Raw genomic sequence first — 18250 nt, 5'->3', positions numbered from 1 at the left:
AGGTCAGAGAAGCCCACATGGTATGCAAGGTTCCAACACAGAGATCAGATGAGAAAAGTTCTGGCTCTTCAGCCAGGTAAACTCTTTCTTCCCTTCAATAAGCAAGCAGAGAATCAGACTAAGACAGTCAAGGAGGAGGGCAGCAGGGAAAGGAGAGGAGGATAAATGAAAGCAGATGCAGGATTGAGTAGAGAAGAAAGTAAAATGAAAAGATCTCTTGTACATCTGCAACTCACCCACAAAATAAAAACCTATCATGTCTAATGTTGAAAGATGGAGACATTCTTGAATCACAAACCAGGACAGGGAGGGAACAGAGGGAGAGGGCAGAAGGAAGCCTCTCAGGCAGCACTAAGTGAGTCCTCTGATGACAACTTGCTCAAGGTCTTTGGAATCCAGCTGCCCAAGGTTGGGGCCACCAGAAGCAGACTGCAGGAATGAGGAAGCCAAGGCAGCTGCCAAAAAGTTTGATCCAAAGCCTTCCACCTGCCTGGAAGATGAGGATCCTAGGTACTTACCTTCTCTAGGGACTTGAGGACGCTCTGTCTTTCACGAAGCTTCTGGATGCTCAGGGCTATCTTGTGCCGGGCACCTTTGGTGACATTCTGTGACGAGGACAGAAGGAGACAGGAAGCTGGATACTGGTGAGGTACATGGGGTGTCCCAACAGAGACCAGGGACAAAGGAGGCTTGACAGCACCCACGGTGCTGGCCTAATACCTCCCCAGTAGTCCCTCGGATTCACCTGCGACTCTAGGTGCTGCTCTGTTAGGGTCATCATCTCTTCATAGCTCATCTGTGAGAACAAAGCAGCATACTTGTGCAAGCGAAGGCTCTTGAGCCATGAGGGCACATCTGTGGAAAAGGAGGGAGGGTAGGTCAAGAGATGCATAATGAATACTGGTGGTGGTGGAGTTGTGGGGAAAAGATTAGGCCTAAGTCACCTTAGAAACTCCAGTGAGTTGGGATGGGTTGGGATCAGAAGCTACCTCTACTGGCCTAGTGAGGCCCTTTCAGACATTCTTCCCCAGCAGACACCTGACCCACTGAGCTGCTAGGATGGCCTCAATGATTTAATCTCTTCTATCAATTATCTTGAGCTCTGGTTGCCTGTGAGGGGAGGGGCTATCTATTGCCTTCAGACCTGTCCCCTCCCTGAGGTGGCAGCTACAGCAATGTTCTGTCCTTTCAGCCCGCCCCATGCCCTGGAGAAGGGTTCTGGCACTGTCCTCTGGATGCACCTTTCATCCCGCTGCCATCCTCCTGGAAAGTGTTCCGGCTGGAGCCCTGCTCCTCCGTCTGCTCACTGCCAGAGGAGGCCACACTGCTCTGTGGCGAGAGGGGTGCGTGGTCGGGCGTGGTGAAAGCAGCCCGGGCCCCAAGCTCCTCTGGACTCGGCCACTCACCAGGGGCCTGGGGGCTTGTAGGGATGAGTGACATGGAGCGCTTCAGCGGGCTAGGGTGGATTTGGCAGGGGAGACCTGGCCAGAAAAGGAAAAGCAAGAGGTCAGGTTGGGGGATCTGAGTATAAAAAAGATCATGGCCAGCTCAATTCTGTAATCTAATAAGTGGAAGGGAAGGAGCCAAGGGGCCTATAGGTATTGTTCAGCCTCTCACCAGACACCCAACTTCCCAGCTTGCTGCCAGATTCCTCTGAACTTGCCCTATTACTTTGCTCATACTCTCATCTAAACTCTAGTAGCTGTGGTTGGAATTATTGGCATGCCTAACTGGATTCTTCCCTTCATTCTCACCACTTACAGCCCCCTTTCCTTTTTTTTTTTTTTTTTTTGTTTCGAGACAGGGTTTCTCTGCCCTGGCTGTCCTGGAACTCCTTGCTCTGTAGACCAGACTGGCCTTGAATTCACAGAGATCCAAATGCTGGGATCCAAATGCTGGGATTAAAGGCATGCAGCCCCCCTCTCTTTACAGCAGCCATGCTGACTTTTTTTTTTTTTTTATGGGTGAGGGCTTTTTAGAGATGGTTCTTAATTTGTAGCCAGGCTGACCTCAAACTCAGTGATCTTCCTATGTGATAGAATTACAGGCATGTGCCACCGCACTCAACTACACAGTGACACTTCCAAATATGCAAATTTGGCCTGTTTAGATCCTGGTGGCTTCCTTCATACTGATAACAAAATTCAAACTCTTCCACACACCTGAAAACTCTGGCCCCTAGTCACCCACCTCTCATCTCCTACAGCCCAGACCTTGGCTTACGTCTTTTGAGACGGGGCCTCTCAAAGCATTCTTGTGGTTCTGTCTCTTAAGTACTAGCAGTAGTTATATGTGACCACCCTGGTTCCTGAGCACCAAATGTTTGCTGCAAACACTCAAGTTTACACCAAAGGATTCTGACGTTGGCTCATTTTCTTTCTGTTCCCTTTTCTGTGATATTGAAGAACAAACCCAGAGCTCCTGCAAACCAGACAAGTACTCTACCACAGAACCCTACCACATTCTCAACTCCCCAATCTTAGCAGCTGGCAGTCTCAAGCCACAATTAACTGTCATCTTGCCAATGCCTTCTAGTCCTTCCCTCCCAAATATTCTCACCTTTAAGTACTCATCACAACCCAGACTCTCTTACATAGTTGTTTGCGTATTAACTAAACCCCTTTGCTAGACAGACAATCCATGAAGCAGAGATCTGTACTTGACATCATCAGATTCTCAGCAATCACAGAGGTGATGGACTAGGAAATTGTTTCCCTAATACTTACAAATAAACCAAGTGTGTTGAGTCCCTTTTTACTTTGTGTGGGGTTGGGTGGGTGGGTGGAGCTCAAGAAAGAGTATTGCTATAGTGGTCTGAAACTCACTATACAGCTCAGGCTGACCTCCAAACTCATAATCCTCCTGCCTCAGGCTCTTACATATTGGGATTATAGGTATACATACCGTCATGCCTAGCTAATAAACAGCTTTTTAAAAAAAAATATTTATTTATTTATTTAGTATACAATATCCTTTCTGCTTGTATGCCTGAAGGCCAGAAGAGAGCACCAGACCTCATTACAGATGGTTGTGAACCACCATGAGGTTGCTGGGAACTGAATTCAGGACCTTTGGAAGAGCAGGCAATGCTCTTAACCGCTGAGCCATCTCACCAGCCCCAATAAACTGCTTCTCTAACATGTCCTTTGACTGGACCCTATGTCTCCATTTTTTCCTGGACTGAATTCAAACTGATCACTAAGCAGCCTGGTAACTCAGGTGAAGTCAGTACCCTCTTCCCTAAGAGAATCTGCACGTGGTCTACTACATTTCTGAGGTAAGCAAAGGGCTCTGCGTTGATTCTCTAGACAATGCAGTATCCTCTGAACATCCAGACCTTGTCACTGCCATTTCCCTGTCCTAGCACTGCTTCACCATCCTTTTCCATCAACTGCTTCGGCCTCTGTGTCTTGCTCAAGCACCTCCTTTGGCTACTGCAAGCCAGACACTTGTTGCCCTTGTGCTAGCCAGCTTCTTGTACTGGTCTGTGGACTTAGAAAGGAGAGCAACTTGACCCAATCATTTCTGCACCCCAAGCTCAGGGGCAGGATACAACACACAGGGGCCTTCCAATTGAATTTCATAAAGAACAAATGAGTGTTAAGAGAGCCTGTGAGCTCAGCACAGGGAATCTAGAAGTTCCCGTGGCAGCCTAGAGAGAAACAGAGAAAGCCAAAAAGCCTGGTTAGATGAGGACAAGGCCCAGGAAACTGAACTACTTTGCCCCAGTTCCCACAGGGGACTATGAGGAGAAAGAAAGAGTACAGGATGGGGTTCCTGTAAGCGTCCCAGTGACACCACACCCAGGAGGCCAGCCTGGTACAGACCCAAAAAACACCTTCTCTTACAATCTGGGACAATATCGATGCTCCTAGCCAGAAAGTTACCTAAGGGAGAAGACACGGATTGCCCCCACTGCATACAGATAGTGTCAGGCTCTGCTACTGCCCAGGATCCTGCTGGAGTCCTCTACTCCGGGCTCCTTCCGAGTTTATGGACACTGTGGATTCTGGCTTCTGCCCCATTTGGGGCCTCTTGGAAGAAGATGGCACTCCAAGCCCCAGAGCTGGAAAACCCTCAATACAGGCCTTTGTGCCTGTCTTGGTACCCCTGGCCACCTCCTTCCTCCCTTCTCAGTCAAGAAGTGGGCTGGTGAGGCTGAGAGGGCAGGAAATTACCCTGACTGGAGTGACCACGCAATTCCTGAGGAGTCTTGCTTGGCCTGCATTGGGGTGGAGGCTGGCCACTGCCTGCGGATTATAAAAACAGGAATGCCGGCTGCAGATCCACAGCCTCACACTCTCCAAGAAATCCTGGTCTGTCCTTGGCAGTACACCAAACTCACCCTGCCTGCCCTCCCAGGCCAATCTTTGCTTCCCACTCAAAAATATTTTAATGGTTTCCTGCTTCCTGCAACTGTCTGACATCCAAAAGTTTCGTTTATTCTTCAAAGTCCCAAAGAGTGTCCTTAAGATCTGACTTCAACTCCTAACTCACCATCTCTGAAATAGTGGTCTCGGACAGAATTTGTCTCTTTGTCCATATGAAGTCTTCAATAGGTACAAGTTAGCTTAGCATGCACCAATATGATCACTGGAGAATCTTTTTTTTTTTTTTTTTTTTAAAGACAGGGTTTCTCTGTAGTTTTGGAGCCTCTCCTGGAACTCACTCTTGTAAACCAGGCTGGCCTCAAGCTCACAGAGATCTGCCTGTCTCTGCCTCCGGAGTGCTGGGATTAAAGGCGTGACTGATGACTGGAGAATCTTAAGATCTGCCGCACAATGACTGAACACTGTTATGCCTTTCGATCATGGGTGCCCTCTACATGGAATGGCTCATTCTTTTCTCTTGGTTCTTCAAAGCTGCTTGGAGTGCTGGGACTGCAGCTCAGTGGTGCAGCCTTGTCTAGTATAGTCAAGATTCTGAGTTCTACCCCTAGTGTTGCCAAAACAAAACAAAACGTCTACTACTAGGGTTCTGAGCAAGGAAGCACAGTGGGTCATTTTTTGGCAGAGGTAGTGCAGTATAGGTATTCGGACTCTTGAGCTCCACAGCCATACAACCTGGATTTAATTCTGACATCATCTTGCCAAGATGATGAACTAAGCCAAGTTTTAGTTTATAGTTATGAAGTCTTCCAAAAATCTTCTAGCAAAGTGCTCAATATTTCCCAGTCAGAACAATCAATGTTAATATAGCCTCCAAACCTGGTACAAGAAGTGTGGTACTCCAAAGCTAGAAAACAATCCAAAGTAAATGGGGTTGCTAGAGTTCCCTGGAAATGCCTGAGAACACGATCATACCTGGCCTACTTTAACCAGAAAGGGGCTGGTGGAAGGGGCTGACCACCTAAGGCTAAATTGTGAGCACTCACCTTCAATTATCACAGTTTGGAAAAGCCAGTGCCTCACACTGTTCGTCTCAGCTAACAACTCAAAAATGTACCTTAATACCAACTCCTGTTTTACCCAACCTCTTGGGCCTAGCTGGTTAGCAGGACAGCACTGGTCAGAGGCAGTTCTGGCCTATGGCCTAGACTGCTCAAGTCTGAACCTTGGCCAGTTCCACTACTTGTTCTCCATGTGATCTATGATTTGTGAAGTCAGAGGCCTAATGGTGTGTGAGGAGGCTTAAGTGAGACTGTATTTGCAATAGTGCTGCTGATAACACCTGGCACCAATGCTCCACTATCAACAGCTGACGTTCTGCAGTGTCAAATTTAGATACTTCTCATGCTGGAAGCTAATAAGACCAGAGACCAAAATCCTAAGTGAGGTAGAGAGACCTCAGGGGATGGTATCCATCCCTGCCAGGGGTCCTCAGAAGCCAGTCAGGGATGAGAAATGTTGATAGGGAGGGCTGGAGAGATGGTTCAGTGGTTGAGAACACTTGTTGCTCTTGCAGAGGACCAGAGTTCAGTTCCCAGAATCCACATGGTGGCTCACAACCATCTGCAACTCTAGTTCTAGGGAACTCTCTTCTGGACTCTTCAGATACTGTATGCGCATGTTACACAGACAGGCTAGCAAAACATCCACCCACACATTAAATACGTAAGTAAATAAATAAAGGAAAGAAATGCTGAGGGGGTCTCAGGGGCTCATGTACGAGTATAACTACTTAGCTCTCCCTCAAAAGTTGCCACTAGGAATATAGTCTGTGAAGCTCTAGATCTCTATAGACTTTTCCAGAGAAGCTAGAAATTTGATTTTAAAAATATTATATATATATATTACATTTGTTTAAGACCAAATCAAATGTGAGTTCCTAAGACACATCTAAAGGTCAGATTCAGCTCTGAGAAGACCACTTCAAACTTCTGTACTGCCTTCCTCATAAAGCTGAGGCTCAGAGGGTGATGGGGCCACAAAGCAAGAGAAGACAGCCCATTCTATTTTCAAGCGGGTACAGCCACCTAGGAAGACAGCCCTCACCTGTGTTTGCATTGCTCCCAATACTGTTGATGGCCGGCGGCACTGAGCTGGATGGGTGGAAGGGTACATGTCCATTTTCTCGGGGTGGCTTGTCCTGCCAGCCTGGTCCTGCCTCTCCAGGGGTCAGCTCTGCAGGTCCCCCCCACTCATCTGAGCCCTGGCGTGAATGGTAGGAGGGCTCTGGTCGGGTGCGAAAACCACTAGCCAGCCGCTCTTCCAGATGGCTCAACCAGAGGGCGAGAGCATTGCGGTCCTCCAGCGTGGTGGCTGGGTGGATGAGGGCATAGGAGAGAAGTTGGCGGCTCTCCTCAATGAAGGCATTGCTCTCGATGGAGTAGGCCAGCACCTTCTGCAGCAGTCTCATGTACTCGGACTTGGCCTCTGTGTTGCCTGGTTGGAGTAGGGGCAGGTGGGATAGCAAGAGGGATACCACCTTCTCTTTGGACTCCTGTTGCCACTGGCTGACGATGGCTACAGAGGAAATAAAAATGAACATTAGGAATATGAGTAGACACTATCAAAAACCTAAAGCTCATGGTCTCTCAGTTCAAGTCTCCTCTAATTTTCCCATTTATTATTCTTGACCCTGTTTCCTTGTAGAGCTGAGATTAAGCCCAAGTTCCCTGCTTCTAAAGCCATTTTTCCTAGTTCTATCACTCCTGTCCTCAAAAACCTGCAGTGACCTCCAACCCAATCAGTCACATGGAAGCGCCTCCTACTACATGAAGGCTTGTTCCATTGCTATATCTACTTGCCAATATTTCCTTTCCTCCATCCTGCCTAAATGGAGAAGGTGTTAAAATACAAGTTAAAAGCTTATTCTCGGGATGGAGAGATGGCTCAGAGGTTAAGAGCACTGGCTGCTCTTCCAGAGGTCCTGAGTTCAATTCCCAGCACCACATGGTGGTTCACAACCATCTATGAGATCTGGTGCTCTCTTCTGGTGGACAGGCATACATGCAGACAGATCATTGTATAAATAATAATTTTTTTTAAAAAAAGCTTATTCTCAGCTGTGTAGTAGTGGCACATGCCTTTAATCCCAGTACTTGGGAGACAGAGGCAAGCGGATCTCTGGGTTCAAGGCCAGCCTGGTCTATAAAAGCGAGTTCCAGGATAGCCAGGGTTACACAGAGAAACCACATCTTGAAATCACCCCTCCTCACTCCCCTCCAAAAGTAAGAAAAGAAAAAAGTTTGTTCTCTGGTATAAGATGGTCTAGATTCTTCACCAGTTAGATTTTAGGTAAGTTATCGTAGATGATCCTCCCTGCATACAGCATGACCCAACTTAAGGTGTCAGACTCGCCTGCAAGTGCATTTACCAATTCAGTCACCTGCCAGCCCATTTTGGTTAATTTAACTCACCACACAAAAACAGTATGGAATACTTCATAAATTTGAGTATCATCCCTGCATGTTAATTTTCACTGTATTGTTCCAATTTTAGCATATGTTAAAAGCGAGCTTCAAATTCCACAACTTTCCCCACCCCCTTTAAGACTGAGTCTCACTAGGTAGCTCAGACTGGCCCCGAATCCTAAATCCTCTTGCCTCAGCTTCCTGAGTGTTCCACTGTGCCCAGTCTCCGCTCTACTGTATCTGTAAAGGGAACTCAGAATCATTCCTACTCAGCATAACTGCTAGAACTAAGTAAGGCAGATCATAACTTAAGGTTAGTTCTCAGGAAACTGTATTTATTTATTTATTTATTTATTATGTATACAATATTCTGTCTGTACGTATGTCTGCAGGCCAGAAGAGGGCACCAGACCTCATTACAGATGGTTGCGAACCACCATGTGGTTGCCGGGAATTGAACTCAGGACCTTTGGAAGAGCAGGCAATGCTCTTAACCACTGAGCCATCTCTCCAGCCCCCTACTTTTTATTACTATTTAGTATATTCTGTTTTTTTTTCCTTTTCAACAGTATACAAAGATTCCAAAGAAAACAGAATGGAATTTGGTCTCAGAAACCTAGATATAGCCAGGCCTGAGAGTGTGGGCCTATAATCCCTGTTCAAGGCCTGGTAAATTCAAGGCCAACCTTAGCAAGATCCTATCTCCAAAAGAGAGAAAGAGGCAGAGGCAGGCGGATCTCTGTGAGTTCGAGACCAGCCTGGTCTACAGAGCTAGTTCCAGGACAGGCTCCAAAGCCACAGAGAAACCCTGCCTCGAAAAACCAAAAAAAAAAAAAAAAAAGAGAGAGAGAAAGAGAGAGAGAGAGAGAGGATGAGAGGGAACATGCACTGGGGATATGGCCCAGTAGTAAAGAGCACATACCTAGCATATAAGAGGCCTCAGATTCAAGATGGAAAAAAGTCATGTGTCCTCTAGCCACAAGGCAGAATGGATACACAGAAACTTGCCAAGGGCTCTTCTGTACCTTTTGTCCTAATTCTGTAGCCTGGAATTCACATTAGTTTCTAATTCTACTTAAACCTGTAGCTCTTGGAACGAATCATGAAACTCCCAACTCCTGGGGCCTGGCCCGGCTTGCAGGTCTCTGCTCCATGCTTTCTTGGAGAACTCCTGTTAAAAGTGCTTGGGAATTCATCCACTCAAAGCCATCAACTTCGGCACCAGCCCAAGAGTAGCAGAACTAGCATTACAGCAAGCACTCCTCCTAAGGTCAGCAGTGATGGCTGACACTTACTGAGCCCATGCTAAGAATACTGACTGCTGTCCATCCTTCCCTTAACCATTTTACTATTTCTTTCTTTCTTTCTTTTCTTTTCTTTTTTCTTTTTTTTTGGTTTTTTTGGAGACAGGGTTTCTCTGCAGCTTTGGTGTCTGTCCTGGAACTAGCTCTTGTAGACCAGGCTGGCCTCGAACTCACAGAGATCCGCCTGCCTCTGCCTCCCGAGTGCTGGGACTAAAGGTGTGCGCCACCACCGCCCGGCTCATTTTACTATTTCTATACACACATAAGATTTGGGAAACTGGTAAGTAAGAAAGCTGAGAACTATGCCTTGACAAAATGCAAAGAAACTTTCACAAAATTTTTTCTTCCTGGTTTTTTGAGACAGGGTTTCTCAGTAGCTATCAAGCCAGTCCTGGAATTCACTCTGTAGAGCAGGCTGGCCTCAAACTCACCGAAATCTACCTGACCTGCCTCTGCCTCCCGAGAGCTGGGCTAAAGGCGTGCACCCAGCCTAATTTTCACAACTTTAAAAACCTTTTTCCTTCATTTTATGTGTATGCGTGTTTTGTCTGTGTGTCTGTGCACCATTCACATGCAATACCGGTGGAGGCCAGAGGAGGATGCCAGATCCCCAGATACTGGAGTTAAGACAGTTGAGAGCTGCCATGCGAGTGCTAGGAATGGACTTGGGTCTCAGTGATAACACGAGTCATCCTCAACGCTTTATGGTAACTTTCTATCTTCCACACAGTACCTGCCACTCAAAGCCAGGAAATTGCCTCCCTCATCTATCTTTATCTGAATCAGCTCTCCAGGACCACTAAACTCTTCCTCCAACCACTGCAATATTTAAAGGTCCTTCTGAAGTGGGGCAAGTCCTTCCTCAAGTCAGGAAGCTGCTTCTTCCCTATTCTCCCACCTCCATCTGGCACTGCGTCCCATAACTCTTGGATATCCCTTTTTTGGATTTATTTCCTAAACTTTTTAAAAATTATTTTATTGGTGTTTTTAGCCTGTATGTGTATCTGTGTGAGGGTGCTAGATCCTGGAGTTACAGACAGTTGTGAGCTGCCATATGGGTGCTGGGAATTGAACCCAGGTCCTCTAGAAGAGCAGTCAGTGCTCTTAACCACTGAGCCATCTCTCCAGCCCCCTATTTCTTAAACTTTTAATTCTTGATAAGCAATACAGCATGAAGAAATACAGTAATATTAAGGACAAAGTCAAAAGTCTTGCTGTCTAGCTGTCAGAGCAATATGCTTTCTCTTCTGTAAAAGGAGTACAGGGTTCCTGAGATCTGGGCTGCTCAGATTTAGGGAATGGTGTCCATGAAAGATTAACAGTCTGCATGTAGTAAATGTGCAGGATGTGGCTCAGTGACGGGTGTTTCTCTCCATGCTCCTCTTGTAATCAGCCAGCCCCTTCATCCCTACCCTGACTTCTCAATTGCTGTTGTTGAGGCCTTACAGTGTAGCCAGAGGCATCTAGGACACAGAGAATCCTTGTCTAAACCTTCCCCCACTCCCAGAGTACTGCCAGGACCCCAGGGCTACGGGACGCAGCTTCTCCTCTGGTACTGCCAGGGACGTGACAGAATAGTCTCAAGGGTTGGGCTCAAAGAAGGACCTTGTTCTACTGCCCAGAAAGGAGAGTAGTTTTGGACCAATGAAGGCTAACCCTGGGGAAATGTGTGTTCATGTGTCTGAGTGGTGGTGGTGGGAAGGGCGGGCCTCCCAGGACTGGGAAGCATCAATGAGCACTGGAATGAATCCAAGGAATGTGCACAGCCTCAGGCCCCTTGGGGTGAGCACAGCTGGGGCTGCAGATGACGGGTGGAGATGAACTTCTAGTTTCCAGCCCAGATCAAAAAACTTTGGCCCAGAATTAAGGTAGAGCAGGGGCCCAATGAATACCTGCACAATTGAACCCAGATGGTCTGTTGGTAGGTAGTGGTGTCTGTGGATAGTGTGCCCTCTCTGGGATCTCACAAATTCAGTCATTTGCCTTAAGTTCTGGCAGAGCATATTCTGCAAGTTCAAAAGGAAAAACCTGCCTGGGTAAAAAAAATCTGAGCTGGGCAGTGGTGGCACATACCTTTAATCCCAGCTCAGATCTTTAATCCCAGGTGGATCTCTGTGAGTTCGGGGCCAGTCTGGTCTACAAAGCAAGTTCCAGGACAGCCAGAGCTACACAAAGAAGCACTGTCTCAAAAAAGACAAAACATAAAAACAAAAAACAAACAAACAAAAAATTTCTGTTTCTATGACTTAGTACACTGTAACCGTGAGCCAGCTCTTTACATTCTCTGAATCTTGGTCATTTGTCTATATAATGCTGGCTATTAAAGTCCTGAGGTGACAGGGTTGCAGAGAGTCAACAGAAGGGCGCAAAACACCTGGCATGAGCATGTTCTCAGCACACAAACCCTCACTTCCACTGCTCCTGAGTAGAAATCTTCCAGGTTGACTCAGAGGTGCTGAGCTAGTGGTTCACTTAGCAGAGAACATCTGGGACTCCCCCTTAAAGTTCCCCACAGGGGTGGGGAATTTTACAAAATTATTTACCAAAACCAGACACATGTCTGGCCTTAGAGTTAGAAGCATAATTTGTAGTGATGAAATTCTGGAGATGGGTGGACTGGGGTTGGGGGACCAAGTAATGCTGGGATGCCAGCAGTTGCTTCTCTCCTAACTGCAATTTTGGACTCTGAGGACAGAGAGAGAGTAAAGGAGACTGTGTGAGTGCCCTCCTTAGCACAGCGGCCACAGGGTAGACTGGTCAGACAACCCAAGCTAAGTAGGTCATGACCCTGGATTCTGGCAAATCATAGGAGCCAAATATATCTTTGAGACGATCATAAGAGCAAACCCATTTTTATGTGCTTAGCTATTGCAACAATCATGCTGGCCTCTGGCACTAGTCAGAGGGGCTGGGGTTTGGTTCCAGACATACCCTTCTCTGGCTTACCCCAGTTAACGCAGACATCAGGGAGAACCAGAGGTTCACATTTTTGTTTGATGAACTATGCCAGTAGAGCCTGAAAGGGAAGGGTGGGGGCATCAGAGGATGAGCTCTGATGACTCACTTGCCATGGTCCCTTCTGACCTCAGTTTCCCCACCCAAATTCACAGAGCCAGAGAGGGAGAAGCTTCAACTTGCTAGATATGGGGACTGACTCAGAAGACTGGACATGAGAAGTGCAGGAAATGTAGCCCAGGAAGCCATAGGGTAAGGAAGAAGAGATTTTAGCTGCCTAGGCTCAATCACCTCCTACCACAGGACTCCATGGGAACACCCTTATGGCCCAAGGCATACTCAGTAAGAAAGAGAGCGGGGAGAAGTAGGGATGATAACAAGTGGGAATCCTAGACCTCTCAGTCCTGGTTGGCGGTTGTTGTTTTGTCAACCTAATACAAACTAGAACTTTTCTAGAAAAAGGATTCTCAGAAGACTGGCCTGTAAGACATTTTCTTGATTTATTTTCTATGGGTGAGCCCAGACCACTGTAGGCAGGTATAAGAAGGCAGGTCAAGCAAGCTACTGAGGAAAAGGCCAGTAAGCAGTGTTCTTCAGTGGTATCTGCTTCAGTTCCTGCCTTGATTTCCCTTTAGGATGGACCATAAGATGAATAAATCCTTCCCTCCCCATTTTGATCAATGCTTTATCACAGCAATAGAAGGCAAACTAAGATACTCTTCTCCCCTGCTCAGGGACCTGGAGTCCCGCTTTTCTTTTCTGGTCTTGGATGTTACCTCAGATTCTGTTTCCTTAAAACCTACATGGCAACCTGACAGGGGTGGGGAATATCCGCATGCCCTCCCAGATGCTTAAGTGGAAGGGCAGGCCTGGGTGGAGTCCTTTTCCACAGCAGTAAACCCATTTCCCTTCTTCTGGAGAACTGGAGGAGGCAGCAGGGCCTCTCTTCTTAGGCATCCTGATCTGAGGGGATCTTAAGAAATTCAGAGAAACTTCCACTGGAATAGGTGCCTCTTAATTAAGGACTATTAGGACAAATGAACTCAAGATTTGGCTAGTTGGGTAAGTATGACTCTTTCTGGGGAGGGCAGAAAAGGGGCAGATACCATGAGGAGGGCACTTATTATATTTTAATTTATTTTTGTTAGTGCTGAGGAAAGAACTCACAGCTTCACATTTGTTAAGCAATCTCTCTACACTCAACTATATCCTACTATGTGTTAGATACTAAGAGCTATTGCTCTAGAATGTGCTGGAACCTCCTCCACAAAGAAAGTAGTATGCTCAGAATGGCTAAGCCCACTATGGCACATGTACTCATAGCCAAGGCTGCAGACCTAGATCTAGAACCCTCATGTGCCTGCCATTCCAAGACAAGTATATAGATGGACCAAAGGACATGGATCACCTTGGTCATTACAAGAACCTGGATCCCAGTAGGTGCAGGTGGCAGTGGTTCACGCCTTTAATCCCAGCACTGAGGAGACAGAGACTGGCGGATCTGTGAATTCGAAGCCAACCTGGTCTTGTTCCAAAACGGCAAGTTCCAGAATAGTCAGGGCCACACAGAGAAACCCTGTCTCGTCCCCCTCTCTTGCCCCCCCCCCCCAAAGAACCTAGTTCCCAGATCCCTCTCTTAGGCCCATTCCCTCGAGAGTCTCACTTACTGTGTCTGGGGAGGAGAAAATTGAGAATCTGGATTTTAGTCATTCCACTCCCCCTCCTAAGATTCTGATGACACAAGTGTGGGAAACACAAAGCCATGAAGAGCCATAATTTCTCTTGTAGAACAAGAGAAATATCAGACAGAGTTCCTCCCAAGAGCCAGATTCCGGTTCTAAGAGGTAGAAACAAACAGGAGAGTGGAGGAGTCTACCTAAGGGTGTAACTGACAGGAGATGCCACCTCTTTAGTCTTAAAGATCTCACATTCATTAGGAAGAAGCATTCAAGGCCTCACAGACTTACCCATGAACACTTCCCTACAAGTGATGTTTTGCTATAATCCTGGCAAGCACCCTTCCTGCCCACTATGAGATATGCAAAGGCCTCCCCCTCTTCCCTCATTCTGTTTTCCTTACCTCTCTACACATCAAGTGCCAGCTTCATTGAAAACATGACAGGGATGTAAGACCTTGATTCATATATTCACCATCATACAATTCATTCCACAGTAATCCTCCAGCCCTGGCTGAGCTCTCCCCAAAATGCCAATGCAACTGTTTAGAAAGGGGCCTTCACAGCCAGGCATGATGGCACACACTTTTAATTCCAGCTTTTGGGGGACAGAGGCAGGAGATCTCTGTACGTTCATGGCCAGCCTAGTCTACAAAGTGAGTTTCAGGATAGCCAGGGCCACATAGAGAAGTCCTGGTTGGAAAAAAACAAAAAACAAACAAAAAAACCCCAAAACAAAAACAAAAGAAAGCAAGGATCTAAAAAAAAAAAAAGAAAGAAAGCAAGGATCTCCACTATTTTTATAGAATATTGTTCACTGGCAATGTGGTAAGAGCAAATACTTTAGAAATACTTCCAAAGTAGGCATTCCAGAGTCACCTAGGGATTCATCCTAGAGCTGCTTAAAAGATCCTTACTACAGCCTGGAGGAGCAAAACCAAGTGGCAGACAGAGCTAGCAGCAACTGCTCCCAAGTCAAATTTGATTCCTACCCTCCAGCCCTGCAGGTTTCAATCTGTGGGTTGTGAACCCTCTGGGGGTCGCATAACAGATATCCTCCTGCATATCAGATATTTATACTATGATTCATAATGGCAGCAAAATTACAATTATGAAGTAGTAACAAAATAATTTTATGCTGCCGGGCAGTGGTGGCGCACACCTTTAATCCCAGCACTTGGGGAGGGGGAGGCAGGCGGATCTTTTTGAGTTCAAGGCCAGCCTGGTCTACTTCCAGGACAGGCTTCAAAGCTACAGAGAATAATAATTTTATGGTTGGAGGGCATCACAACATGAGTTATGTGTATATCAAAACTGTATTAAAGGGTCGTAGCATTAAGAAGGTTGAGAATCACTGCTCTAGCCTATTTGTATCTCAGGGCAGTCACTTAGCTTCCCCATTCATAAAACAGACTTTCCTTACAGGTGCCATGAGGGTTAGACGACAATAAAGACAATGTCACTGAAAGCATGAGGGCCCAGGCCTGTAACTCCAGACTAAACAGGCAGAGTCACTGCACTGCAAGCCCAATGGCCTATTGGCTGAGATCCTGTCTCAAAAAAACAAACAAACAAACAAACTATGAGGTTGGAAAGATGGTTCAGTGGTTAACAGCATTGGGTGCTCTTCCAGAGGTACTGAGTTCAATTCCCAGCAACCACATGGTGGCTCACAACCATCTGTAATAAGAGCTGGCACCCTCTTCTGGCTACAGGCATACATGCAGATAGAACATCATATGTAAGAAATAAATATATATTTAAAAAAAACTATCAGCGAATGTAGTGGTGGTAGTGGTGGTGCATGCCTTTAATCCCAGCACTCAGGAAGCAGAGGCAGGCGATCTCTAAGTTTGAAGCCAGCCTGGTCTACAAAGAGTTGCAGGATATCCAGGGCTGTTACACAGAGACGCTGTCTCAAAAATAAACAAAACAACTATTTTTTTTTTTTTAAAAAAAGGCCAAGAGTTGGGGTACACACCTTTAATTCCAGCACTCAGGAAGCAGAATCAAGTGGATCTGTGAGTGTGAAGCCAGCCTGGTCTATATAGAGGGTTCCAGGCCAGGTAGGGCTGCAAAATGGGACCTTGTTTCAAAACACACAAATAACCACCCCACCCGTAACATGGCAAAATTAAGAGGAAATGTCTTTACTCGTATTGCACAAATCATCTCATAGAACATGAGAATAGGGCAAGGAGACCCCACCTTTAACCTTCTGCAACAACTGGTTTTACTTGGAAGTTCTGAAAAGAATGAAAACCCTGAAAGTGCTCTCAAATCAACAGCAGCAGGGCTGGAGAGATGGCTCAGTGGTTAAGAGCATTGCCTGCTCTTCCAAAGGTTCTGAGTTCAATTCCCAGCAACCACATGTTGGCTCACAACCATCTGTAATGAGGTCTGGTGCCCTCTTCTGGCCTGCAGACATACACACAGACAGAATGTTGTATACATAATAAATAAATAAGGTCCCTCATTTAAAAAAAAAAATCAACAGCAGCAAAGTATACAGCTGACCTGATAAACAGATAAGGCTGGTGCTCAGGACAGGGTAGTAGGGGTGGGATGAAACTGCATAAAACACAGGCTTATTCCAAAGGAATACCACCTCATCTCTCCAGTGCGGGTAGCGCCTACACAGACCTCCATCCTTGGGTTCCAGAGCAGGGGAGCCTTTTTTCCTGGTAGAGAGGCTGGCAAGGGTGGGAGACTGCTGAGCTCTAAGTCTGCTATGGCTAAGCTGGGCTCTGACTGCTCTTTATCTGCCTCATGAACATCAGGCCAACATGACTCCTAATCTATGTAACTATCTTCTGTTGTGCCATGATGCTTCTGTAGCTTGTATATCCAATTCAGTAAGAAATAACGGTATTTCTATGATGACTGGGCCTGGGGAGTTAACAGAGGACAGGTAGCTCTGTGGTTCCCTAAATCCCAATCTTAGAAACACCGCTGGAGTCCTCCCATGTAAAATAGGGATGATAACAGTACTAATCTCATAGGGTAGTTCTGAGGAGTATAAGCGTGACTGACAATAAAGACAATTGACAGTTACTAAGTATTTACTGCTTACCAGGCACTCCACCTGCATGAACTCACAGGCTCCTCAGAAGCACCCTAAACATATGTGGAATTACCATCTTTAAAGATGAGGAAATTGAGGCATTATTATGGCAAATAATAACTATGACTTCAGCCTAGACAATGTGACTCAAGAGACATCAGATGACCTGATACAGGTTAAGGGGCACTTGGCTTGCAAAGGTTCATGGGAACTGCTGTTATAAGGCTGAAGGTAGAAAGAATATGGGTAACTCTACAAGGGGTCCCTCAGTTCCCGTCCCAGCTAAATTTTGTTATCCACAACTCTCCCCCTTCTCTGACCTCCATCTCCCACCTGTGTCACTGAGATCAGCAATGTTGCACCCAGCTAGATGTCAAGGCTCAGAAGGACCTATGTTTTAGCAGCAGCCCTTGAGATGGTTCTCTGGACTGATTGACTGTTCCTGAATTCTAGGGACGGGTTCTAAGGATGTCTGGCTCACCCATCCCAGTGTCAGCTTCAGTGGACAGAGTGCCTCTCCACTGGGTACTTAGGGAACTCTCTTGGAGCTGTCGTGCCTGTGGCCAATCTACTTTTGGAGGTGAACCTAGCACAGACAGCCTCTTCTATGAGTTCTGAGATCCTTTCCTAGCTCTGGTGTCCTAGAGCCAGGAAAACAAATCACCACTCACCTTCCACCATGTCACTTCATGACTTGCCTGTTCCTTTTGACAGCTCATACAAGCTACCCAACATCACCCTTCCTCTATATGGGCAGTTCCAGTTTGTATTGCCCTCCTGGGAATCCCTGTTCCACATCTGAAGAAAGCTGACAACAACACAGCCCCAGGAGAGCAGACAAGCACAGAACAGACATTTCTCAGCACCACTGTTGTTGGTCTCCATAGCATCTGGCACCTGCTCTTGCTCTTCCCACAGTACTCCCATCTCTAGGGGCAGACACTCACCAGCACTGTTGGCCTCTGACTCCAGCAGGTGGATATCATTGCAGTCCGCCAGCGAGTGCTCCAGGCAGAGCTGCAGAAAGCGGGCTTGGGTACGGGTGACCCGCTTCAGAAGCGACAGCAGAGCCACTGTCTGCTCACATTCATTCCAGCCCTTGAACCAGCTAGCGAGGATGCCTACTTGGTCTCGGAACATCATGGTGCCAGGCCTGGGGCCAGGGTTGGGGGACGGCGGTGGCAAGGGCCAGCGCCGTCACATGGTCTCGGCTCTGGGCTCCTGTTACCTCTCCCCTAAGGGCCAGGGCTTGAGGATGTCCCCTGGCGTGGTGGCAACGGATGGTGGGGGAGGAGGGAGCCTGCTTACATCAGGGGAGGTCTTGGTCCAGCCACACCTCTCCAGGCTCCTGGAAAAGAAAGCAAAGGGATCAGAGGAAGTGCAGGGCTTAAACTGTTATGATGAATATGGGCTGAGGATACTGTTCATGTTTCATGGAGTTTCTTCTGAGTTTTTG

General features: G+C 46.9%; 1 protein-coding gene and 1 pseudogene across 3 annotated transcripts in view; both read right to left on the bottom strand.

Annotated features, from left to right (window-relative positions):
- Samd4b (sterile alpha motif domain containing 4B) overlaps positions 1 to 18250 on the bottom strand; it is a 39167-nt gene that overhangs the window by 7247 nt on the left and 13670 nt on the right. For 2 of the 3 annotated variants that reach the window (XM_075987266.1, XM_075987257.1), the window contains exons 2-6: positions 17742 to 18142; positions 6435 to 6905; positions 1242 to 1481; positions 746 to 855; positions 519 to 605 (exon numbers count right to left, since the gene is read on the bottom strand). In XM_075987266.1, the coding sequence (XP_075843381.1) occupies positions 519 to 605; positions 746 to 855; positions 1242 to 1481; positions 6435 to 6905; positions 17742 to 17937 (1104 nt within the window). In that variant the 5' untranslated portion in view covers positions 17938 to 18142. The remainder of the gene's footprint in view (positions 1 to 518; positions 606 to 745; positions 856 to 1241; positions 1482 to 6434; positions 6906 to 17741; positions 18143 to 18250) is intronic. The other variant, XM_075987275.1, reaches the window with a different exon arrangement.
- LOC142842798 (U6 spliceosomal RNA) lies at positions 7810 to 7906 on the bottom strand (annotated as a pseudogene).

The sequence above is a fragment of the Microtus pennsylvanicus genome, chromosome 1 (assembly GCF_037038515.1).
Source record: "Microtus pennsylvanicus isolate mMicPen1 chromosome 1, mMicPen1.hap1, whole genome shotgun sequence".
Classification (NCBI taxonomy): domain Eukaryota; kingdom Metazoa; phylum Chordata; class Mammalia; order Rodentia; family Cricetidae; genus Microtus; species Microtus pennsylvanicus.
This window is presented reverse-complemented; position numbering and strand designations above follow the sequence as displayed.